This window comes from Scophthalmus maximus, chromosome 1, assembly GCF_022379125.1.
Source record: "Scophthalmus maximus strain ysfricsl-2021 chromosome 1, ASM2237912v1, whole genome shotgun sequence".
Classification (NCBI taxonomy): Eukaryota; Metazoa; Chordata; class Actinopteri; order Pleuronectiformes; family Scophthalmidae; genus Scophthalmus; species Scophthalmus maximus.
Window position 1 is genome coordinate 30423752 of NC_061515.1, and position 10393 is coordinate 30434144.

General features: G+C 45.5%; 3 protein-coding genes across 5 annotated transcripts in view; all 3 read left to right on the top strand.

The window, feature by feature from the left end:
• Positions 1-405: 405 nt before the first annotated feature.
• LOC118310612 (kelch-like protein 41b) lies at positions 406-4362 on the top strand. The gene is made up of 6 exons (XM_035633703.2): positions 406-1745; positions 2353-2510; positions 2623-2730; positions 3118-3303; positions 3807-3953; positions 4040-4362. Exons 1-6 carry the CDS (start codon positions 633-635, stop codon positions 4149-4151), a joined length of 1824 nt encoding a protein of 607 aa, XP_035489596.2. The 5' UTR covers positions 406-632; the 3' UTR covers positions 4152-4362.
• An 82-nt stretch (positions 4363-4444) lies between these two features.
• On the top strand, positions 4445-8416 carry LOC118310628 (2-oxoglutarate receptor 1-like). Of its 3 annotated transcripts, XM_035633726.2 has the most exons (3): positions 4445-4562; positions 5268-5377; positions 6388-8416. In XM_035633726.2, the coding sequence occupies exons 2-3, from the start codon at positions 5345-5347 to the stop codon at positions 7420-7422; spliced, it is 1068 nt and encodes a 355-aa protein (XP_035489619.1). In that variant the 5' UTR covers positions 4445-4562; positions 5268-5344; the 3' UTR covers positions 7423-8416. The 3 variants fall into 3 exon arrangements, with proteins under 3 accessions (XP_035489619.1, XP_035489625.1, XP_035489631.1); XM_035633732.2 differs by having other exon boundaries at positions 4496-6286; XM_035633738.2 differs by having other exon boundaries at positions 4496-5545.
• A 462-nt stretch (positions 8417-8878) lies between these two features.
• The window catches only part of dzip1 (DAZ interacting zinc finger protein 1), a 35795-nt gene continuing 34280 nt past the window's right edge, over positions 8879-10393 (top strand). The window contains exons 1-2 of the mRNA XM_035629719.2: positions 8879-8972; positions 9647-9721. The gene's annotated coding sequence lies outside the window, so the exon portion shown is untranslated. The remainder of the gene's footprint in view (positions 8973-9646; positions 9722-10393) is intronic.

A 10393-nucleotide genomic window follows, 5' to 3' on the forward strand; every position in this document is an offset into this window, starting at 1 on the left:
CGGGAGATCTAGAGATTTTCCCCAAGGGGGCTGGCAGGAGAAGTTCCAGAAACTGAGGCCTACTGAGCGAACATGTGGACATTTACATTCCCACACACGAGACTCCAGTGTGCTTCTGACAGCAGCTTATGATCGACTGGAATAAACTGAAGTAACAATATAAATTAGAAAGATGATCAGCCCTGCGTCAAGAGTATACACATGATTTTGAATGTGACAGCGTCCGCTCCGAATAACCTGCGAGTCATACGCTCCGTTTTGACGGAAGCTATTTGAGGCTCTGACAGCATTGTCTCTGCAGTCCGCCTGCCACACGACACTCTGCGAGCTGAATCACGGTGGCATATCCTCGGGCCCAGCGGCCAGTTGCTTCTTTCAGTCTGCGACGGCAGCTGCTCGGGCCGAGGCCTGCGCTGTGATTCGGCCCAGTCAGATTCCTCTGGAGCTGAAGCGGGCAGGGGGCAGAGGGGGCTATATTTAGAGCGGGACAGGATTAAATTGCAGGGTCTTCACACTGGGAACCTTTTCTGTGCTCTGCCTTTTCCAGCCAGGACCGACTGCCAAAAGGACCTGTGGCCGTCATCTCCTTCCTCTCTCCACAGACCCCCTTGTTCCCCTGCCGTCGACACACCATGGACCCCAACGCCATCAAGGAGGAGCTGCGCTTGTTTCAGAGCACCCTGCTCCAGGATGGGCTGAAGGAGCTGCTGAATGAGAACAAGTTTGTGGACTGCGCCCTGAAGGTAGGCGACCGCAGCTTCCCCTGCCATCGTCTGATCATAGCCGCCTGCAGCCCGTACTTCAGGGAGATCTTCTTCACAGAGGACGGCAAGGAAGTGGAGAACACCAAGGAGGTGGTCCTGGAGGACGTCGACCCTTCCATCCTGGACATGATCATCCAGTACCTCTATTCAGCCGAGATCGACCTCAACGATGACAATGTGCAGGATATAATTGTTGTGGCAAACAGATTCCAGATCCCCTCCGTCTTCACCGTGTGCGTTAACTACCTTCAGAAGAAGATGTCCGTGGGCAACTGCATGGCCATCTTCAGGATGGGCTTGGTGCTCAACTGTCCCAGGCTTGCCGTGGCTGCACGCAACTACGTTGCAGACCGCTTCGACGTCCTCTACAAGGATGAGGAGTTCCTGAGGCTCGCGGCCCATGAACTGTTCGCCATCATCGGAGGAGACTCGCTGAATGTGGAAAGGGAGGAGCTGGTGTTCGAGGCGGTCATGGCTTGGGTCCGCCACGACAGGGAGAAGCGCATCACGCTGCTGAAGGACGCCTTCAACTGCATTCGCTTCCGTCTGCTGCCAGAGAAGTACTTCAAGGACAAAGTGGAGACCGATGAGATCATCAAGGCTGACCCGGAGCTCCAGAAGACAATCCAGGTCATCAGGGACGCCTTCAAGGGGAAGCTTCCGGAGAAACCCAAGACCAAGGAGGGGGAGGAGGGGGCCGACCCGGAGGGCGGTGAGGAGGGCGACAGCCTGTTCCCCGGGTTCCTGAATGACAACCGCAGACACGGCATGTACATGCGCGACTTCATCCTGATGATCAACGACACGGCGGCAGTGGCGTATGACGTCAACGAGAACGAGTGCTTCCTGGCGGCCATGTCGGACCAGGTGCCGCGCAACCACGTGAGCCTGGCGTCGCAGAGGAACAGGCTCTACGTCATCGGCGGACTGTTTGTGGATGAGGAAAACAAGGACATGCCTCTGCAATGTTACGTCTATCTGGTGAGCAGGTTGACTCCCCTCCACCAATCAGCAAATCCTTTGGGAAATGTTCTCAAACGAGATACTCAACTTAAATGAACCATTATACGAACATTAAATATGAAGCTAAATCGTAATCCGAAAGAGATTAGTTTACCTGGTGGCCGAGTCGTGTAATTCTTCACATTAATCATAGATCTTGAGTCAAATTCGATTCCTTCGTACATTGTTCCCCGGTTCCATTCTCGATGCTACGCTAAGCTAAAGGCTTCCCAACATATTCTTAAACAAACATTTTATTGGCAGTAGGTCTGTCTCAAAGGCCTGTGAGGTTACATGAAAACAATTCACTCAGTGTACCGTACGCGAACAAGTCCTTTATTTCAAGGTCTTAATTGAGTTCAAACCAAAGAAAAACGTCATTTTATTCAGCATGTAGCCCCGAGAAGGACCGGGATGTTTCCCACGTTGCCCTGAGCGAGGCCTTGAGTATTTGAATTTGACAGAATAATCAATGTGTTGATTTCCTTCTTTAGGAGCAGATGTCGACAAAGAGCCAAAGGCCACTAAGAGGATCCCGTCCCCACTCTGGTGTTTTAATGTACAGTATTATCATCTTCCTCCACAGTTGGATCCACTCTCTTCTGAATGGGTTGCCCTGCCACCGATGCCTTCCCCGCGGTGCCTCTTCAACATCGGAGAGAGCGAGGACCTGCTGTTCGCCGTGGCCGGAAAAGACCTCCAGACCAACGAGTCGCTGGATTCTGTCATGTGCTACGATGTCGAGTCAGTGGTGTTATAACTCCCGCTCCCCCTCCCGCCACGTTTTCTTTCTTTCTGACTCTGAGAATATATAAATACATATTTTGAAAGGAACCTTTAAATGCCTTTTGTTCAGGAAGATGAGGTGGAGTGAGACCAAGAAGCTTCCTCTGAAGATTCACGGCCACGCTGTCATCTCCCACAAAGGACTGGTCTACTGCATCGGAGGAAAGACCGACGACAAGTGGGTGAATCAGTCCGCGTGTGTGTGTGTGTGTGTGTGTGTGTGTGTGTGTGTGTGTGTGTGTGTGTGTGTGTGTGTGTGTGTGTGTGTGTGTGTGGACAGCAGCTGTTTGTAGTCTATCATCCTGCCAGACTGCGCCACATGTTATAGACAACAATCACACTGCGTCAGTCCACGACGGTCTCATATGTAACTACGATGGAAAATTGCACTGATATTCATATAGGTACTCATATTGGACTGTGATCGATTTACTTAGTTTGAATTTAATTAAATCATTGCAACTTGTGAATCATCTTTACAAATCCCTTGATTCAACCGTAGTTGAACTATCTGACGTCAGTGTGAACATCATCTGATCAATCCCACGACTCTTCATCTCCACAGCAAAGCGCTCAACAAGATGTTTGCGTACAACCACAAGCAGTCGGAGTGGAGGGAGCTGGCGGCCATGGCGACCCCCAGAGCCATGTTCGGAGCGGTGGTCCACAACGGCAAGATCGTGGTGGCCGGGGGAGTCAACGAGGAAGGCCTCAGTGCTTCATGCGAGGCCTACGACTTCACAGCGAACAAGTACGATTCTGTTTTAAACTTTATTATTTTATGCCTTTTTCTTTTTTAGTTAATCTGTACAAATGAAAATTATGATTAAATTAAAATAAATAAATGGTGAAATAATTTAACAAGTTATTTAAGTTATCTTTCCCCTTGTGATGAAATGAAATGTTATATCGTCATTCTTACTTTAATCTTTTTTTTTTTTCAAAATGCCATTTTATGTCCCAATTGTTTGGATTTTTTTTTATTTTGAAATACCAATTCTTTCTGATTAAATAAAAAATGAAAGAATGAATCTGTTCTCATTTAAATGAGAGAAATTAAACGATATCATATTTTCAGGATTTAATATTTCATCATTTCAAATCTATTCATTCAGTATAACGTTTGACACTTTGGGCCTCCATACGTTGTGTGTCCCTTACCTCAACGGTATTCCAACAAACATTGCACAGTTCAAAAGACACGTGAAGGCTCCATCTTACCTCTGACCTCTCCTGAATGCCACCGCTCCTCAGGTGGGAGCCCTTCACGGAGTTTCCCCAGGAAAGGAGCTCCGTCAACCTGGTGAGCAGCAGCGGCTCTCTGTTCGCCGTGGGCGGCTTCGCCATGGTCCAAACGGAGAGCAAGGAGGTGGCTCCCACGGAGGTCACCGACGTCTGGCAGTAAGTCTCCTGGAGTTGCGGGTCGGAGCCGTTCGCCTGCGGTGTGCTTGTTGTGAGGTCTGACTCTCGTCCTTCTGCTCTGTCAGGTACGAGGAGGATAAGAAGCAGTGGGGAGGCATGCTGAGGGAGATGCGTTACGCCGCCGGCTCCTCCTGCGTCTCCATGCGCCTCAACGCCGCCCGGATGCCCAAGCTGTAAACAGAACCGCTTCAACCCTGATGAAAACCAACCTAATCTTTAACATTTACTTTCCTCTGAACTCCGACAGTTTCCCTCTGCACGACAAACCCTTCGGAGACTGCACCGTCCCCACAGCTTATTAAGTTTAAAAAGGAGCCACAGTGTAGATGGACTCTGTTTACATCATTTCTAGCTCTTCTTTTTGTAAAATAAACATTCGTAAACTTCGGCTTCTTTTCCTGTTTTGATTTCGTCTGATCCGCAGGAACGCGACGAGGGCACGAGCAAGAAAACATAGATTTGTATTTGTAGTTTTTTTCTTTCCTTTTAGGTGAACAAGGAAGTGGGTTGAAAGCAGGTGTCGTCTTGGTGTTTAAACACCAGGTAATGATCTTCAAGCACGTTACACATTCCCGTGTCATCACCAGGGTGAGTTACTGCAGACTGGACAAGTCGAGGTGGAAGAAATATTATACTGTTTATTAAAATGAACAGGGAAACGGCACGAGAGAGGAAATTACACCACATTCAAATCAATATGTTCTCAGTGTGGTTTGCAGCTGTTCACCGAGATGATGTATGAAGATGGAAGCTGCGTTCATCGATGCTTGAAATGGACAATTAGGGGTTAAGTAAAGATTATTTAAAGTAATGAAATAAAGTGAGTATTTCTACTTCCTGGAGTGAAAATCTGGAGCAGATCAACACCGCAAGCGTAAAACACACTAGTGACTTTTAGGAAACTAAAGAAAAGTCATGGATCTAGTTCATTATAAAGGATTATTTTTAATCAACTTGTATTTTATTTCCTCTCTCAATTAGGAGTGAATAGATTCCAAATAATGTATGGAATTGACGCTAACTGATGCTCAACGTATCGTCTTCATAGACTGATAATGTGTCTCGTTGACAATACGCTCACAATCATAATCATAATAAACCCACTGGTGACATCTTTCCTTCGATGTGATGTGATGATGTGAGTGCCTTTGCCAGATTTACCTCTGCTGGTTCCCGCTGAGGAAACGACCACGTGCTTGTTTGAAGAAATGAGAAAGACTTCAACAGAAACTGGAGAGTTTCCTTCATAGCGAGCGTTTCGCTTGACTCGCCTCGCCTCTCTTTTCTTTGCAGCTTCGCCTGAAACCTGATGTGTGTTTTAAAAAAGGGGGGAAAAAAGAAGGACGACCTTCACCTTTATCAGCTCAAGCATGGCACCAGGAAGTTGGAGCACACGGCTGAAGGTGAGTCAAGCGACAGAAATGAGCCGGAGTTTCCCACTGGGTGTGGAAAAGTGCAGGGCTCCAGGAGGAGGAGGAGGAGGAGGAGGAGTGACGGAGGCATGGATGTGAAAACAAAGATGAGCCGCTGAAGGTTTGGAGTGAGCGCTGGTGAGGACACTGTAACTGAGAGTGAGTAGGACAATACTTTTCAAAACTCTACCTTTATCTTCGTCAACGCAGTGTTTTGAACAGATTTTAAAGAAACAAATATTCTCAGTTGTGTGAGAGCAGCTCATTGCAACACGCTGCCAGGAGCATCCAGACTGTTGATGAGGGAAGAAGAAGATTCTCTTTGTTTCTTTGCCGCTGAGGTTTCCTGATTGTTTGTTTTTATTTCATATTCTTCACCTCCGGGTCTCTCCCTCTCTCCCTCTCTCCCTCTCTTCCTTCCTTCAGCAGTAATTGGCCCCGACAGTGATGAGAGAGGTGAAGGGGTCGAGAAGGGGAAGATGATTAACGAACGGCTTCTTCCTTTTTCTTGTCCTCACCCAGAATCATATACTGTGAACGTATTCATTTATTTACATGTACTCAAAGCAGTTTGTTCACAGTATTTAGATTAAAATATATATGTATACTATTTGTAATGTGCAATTCACAACTCTTGCCTCAGCTCCATTACATTTTATTTGAATTTAAGATTATTATTTTTAGGCATTTTCAGCTTGGTTTTTGTTTTATCAGCTTTAATATTTCAGTTTCCAGTTTGAGATTAACATGAAGTGATTGAAAACGGAGATAAAACGAGAGAGAAATGAATGCTGCTTGTTAACACGATGTTGTGATGTTGTCTCGTCCCTAAATGGACAAAAGAATTATTTAATACAGGTTTTGAGTTTCAAATAATGCAGAAACAGAAAGATTAATCAGGTAATTGTGCAAATCGTTCACTTTTTCACCAGTATTTTTTGCTGTTTCACAAAAACAATAAACTTGAATTGGTTTGTAAAATGGCTTCTCACTCTCTACAGAGCTCAGCCATGGCCAGCATCATCTACTACGGAGAATTTCACAACTGCACTTTTGTGGACCGACTGATGCAGCACTACTTCCTCCCCGTCTCCTACTCCATCATCTTCATCGTGGGCCTGGTGGGAAACGTGACCTCCATCGGTGTTTACGTGACGAAGCTGCGTCCCTGGAAGAGCAGCAGCATCCTCATGGTGAACCTGGCCGTGACCGACCTGCTCTACGTCCTCAGCATGCCCTTCCTGGTGCACTACTACAGCAACGGCGATTCCTGGGTGCTCGGCGACTTCATGTGCCGCTTCGTGCGCTTCGGGTTTCACTTCAACCTTTACGGCAGCATCCTCTTCCTGACGTGTCACGCAGTTTTCCGCTATGTGGTGGTGGCGAAGCCTTTGAGGGCCCTGCAGGTGCAGCAGAAGTTCTGGGGTATAGTCGCGTGCTCGGCTGTGTGGGTCATCGCCGCCGCTGAAATCTTTCCCATGTTGACGATGATATCGTTGACCGAACACGACAACAAGACGTACTGTCTGGACTTTGCGAGCACCATACCTGCCGAAGGTGATGAGGACACTGACGACATGCGGTGGTATAGCTTGACGCTCACCACAGTCGGATTTCTCCTCCCCCTAGTGGTGGTGTCCATGTGCTACATCTGTATAGGCAGAAAGCTGGCGGACGGGCCCAGCATGACCACTTCCTGTCGCATGCGAGCACGCTGCTCGACCGTGCTCATCCTGGTAGTGTTCGTCGTGTGCTTCCTGCCCTATCACCTTTTGCGTGAGTTGCGAATAGAAACTCGGAGTAGGCTCGGGATTCCGTGCATGGTGGAGCGAGTCGTCCACGCCGCCTACATTGTCTCCAGGCCTTTGGCCGGATTCAACACGTTTTTTAACCTGGCCCTGTACACGCTGTCCGGTGACCAGTTCAGAGGAGCCCTCCTCAACACTTTCTACTGGAAGTCGTGGTTGACCAAGTCCTTGTCGCTGGTCCACGTGGCCATCGTCAGCAGATCACACTCGGACGTGGCTGCTGTGTGAGTCACTGAGGCTGGATTCAGATTGTCCTTTCCTTGACCTCAATGGAAAACGTCATAAAGGTCAAGGAAAGGTCTAAAGGAGGATAATGTTGGCTACGAAGCTAAAAGGAAAAGTTTGTCACATTGAGAATGTTTGCTCTCGCTCCTGTCACTCGTATTTATCCACATGACACCGTGTGATGTAAATGCTGCAAGGCAACGGTAACTTAAATGATGACGTGCGTCCCTTCTGGGTCTTGTTCATTCTCTTCCTCTTCTTCTACCTCGAATTGAATCATTTAGGTCCGTGCACGGCGCGTCACGTTAAATATCGCTGCCGCAATGAATTGTGGGTTGTCTACATCTCCTTTCCTTTCGCATGGGAAGCTCCAGTGTACCCTATGCTATAGGAGATAGGAAAGGAAGCCTTGAAGCTCCTCTGACGCTAACCTTTTCCGTCATTTCAGCCCTCTTGGACTCAAGCAGAGGACACACTGTACGTCAGACGTGGGATGATGGGAAAGCTGCATGGATATTAATCTGTCCTCCCCCGCGATAATAAACGGCCCCATTCGTTTTGCTTTGTCTTGGACAGAAACTGCATGACAACCCTTTAAGTGTAAACATAAATGACTAAAGGTAGAAGCCATAAAGTTTGTTTGCATTTCAAATGAGACCCTCTATCTGCACTTTGTCTGTCTCTGTGAGTGTAATTTACCTGATGGACAATATAATGGATTCTTTTGTTTGCCACTATAATTATAAACAAAGTTTGCATATCTGAGCTGTGGTGAGATTCCCCTTTCCAGAGTTCCTGTTTTGATATCTGATGCCGAAAATGAAGTCTGTGGTTTTGTTGTAAATGACATAATGTCCATTCCACCTATAAATATCTCCACGGTCAATCTGAGGCTGTTTTGTGAGTTTAAAAGTTTACTTTTCGAATTTAACTCTCCTTGTTTTTGTGATTAAACTTCCGCTTCATTACTAAATGTAGAGTGATAAATCCATTTGAATATGTTTTGTGTTTTTGGAAATATGTTTTGATTTCATTTTGACCAACAATAACAATAACAATAAAAACTATTACACAACTATTAAATAAACATACAAGGATGACAACATAAAAATCCACTGCAGTACATGGATGTGTACATACATAAGACACGTGACAATAAGTGATTGTCTCATTCACAAATGTCAAATTATTTATTCCAGACAGGACATTGAAGACACGTGAAAATGAATCTGCTGTTATTCAAAAATCAAGGGGGGGCTTTAATTATGCTAATTATCGAAGTACGCACACGTGTCAGTCATTATGCTTTTTACACAGCGTTTGACGAACGTCAGTCACGTCCGCAACATTCAGAGAAGCACTTCCTGTTTGGCGATGTTCCCTTCAAAGTAAAATAGCGAGGAAAGCGGGAGACTCAGGCCGAGCTGGAACTGACGAGCTCTTATTCTGAAAAGCTGTTGAACTTCGCTTTGGATGTTTGTGTCGTTCGCTCAACAGACCCGTGAAAAAAGCCGACAAGCGACGCGAGGTGTCGAAAAATGGACACGAGTAAAGTAAATAATTTAAACTTACACATTTTTTAGGCCCCTAACGCAAAGTTTTCCCAGCATTCTTCTTTAAAATGATCCGTTTTTCACTGTCAATTTCCCTCATGACGCTTTTTTGATGCGGCCATTTTGTTTACTTGCTAGCTTAAAGCGAACATTAAGCTAAGCTACTTGTTAAGCTGTCCAGCATCAAAATAATAAACAAATAAAGAGTATTTTGAAGGCTGGTGTGAGGAAGAGGGCCGATAAATAATTCTGTAGCTGCAGCAAACAAAAAAAACATTGAAATAAATCCAAAAAGCCATTCTTTAAATTATGCAACACTTTTCTTATTTATAATAGGGAAATCATTACACCACTCAAATGGGTTGTAACGAAGGCGACCTCGTCGTCGCTCCAAGAAAAGAAATCGCTGATAGAATAAACTATTATGTTTATTATTATCTGCTTCCTGCTTCCTGCACGCACATGCTCACCTGATCTCTGTTCTCAGCACAGTGCTGACATGGAGCTAAAACGCTCGTGTGCACCAAGATTCTATTTTAAATTTTAAAACAAAAAACGTAGTAATGTGGATGAAGCTTTTGTCTGTTTGTTTGGTGATCGTCAGCGTCTGTGTCTCAATGTTCCCAAGTCTTCCTTGTCAACTTCATGTGTTTTGCTCGTGCTCCGTTCCCCAGTGTTTCCTGCCCATGGGGTCGCTGCCCGAGTTTCGGATGACCTCAGTTTCTTCTTTCCAGCCAACAGAGACGGCGGTAAGCCTGTTTATTATGAAATGTTCTTTCTGTACCTATATCTGCCCTGTCCAGCAAAGTCCTGCTCTTTGGCTCGGGTAACCCACCCATTCACCTCGTGTCCTGAGTAACACCTGAAAGGAGAAATGTGACTTCACATGTGATATAAGTTTCTGTCAGATATATTACTACATCATCTGCATAACGCGATACTATAATACGGTATAAACTCATGAGTTTGTAGAGCAATCCTTTTAAACTGGCAATGGCTTCAATATCTTGTCCCGTTCAAAAATAACTCAAATCACATCACAACAAGAAACATGACACTTTGACGCATCATAAGTCTGTTTGTTTGTTTAGCCAACCAAAGGTTTTAAGGAAAAACATCATCACAATAGAAGTGTATGTGTGTGTTTCATAGCACGAGCGTTATCAGTCACTGCAACACATAAGTGATAAATACGACTACAACCAGTCAAGACTAAAAATATTGCAGAAAGAGCAATAATCTCTACTCAAGCCCTCAATCAATAACATGAGATGTGTTTGAACAGTAGTGTTTTTGTCAAAGTTTTGAACAGAATCTTTTAAAAGAGTATTATGAGTGTTCAGTCTCTAAGTGGCCTCTTACTCTGCCTACATGCTTTTTCATTTGTTTTCTCATTTCACTCTTTTATCCTTTTTCTAAGT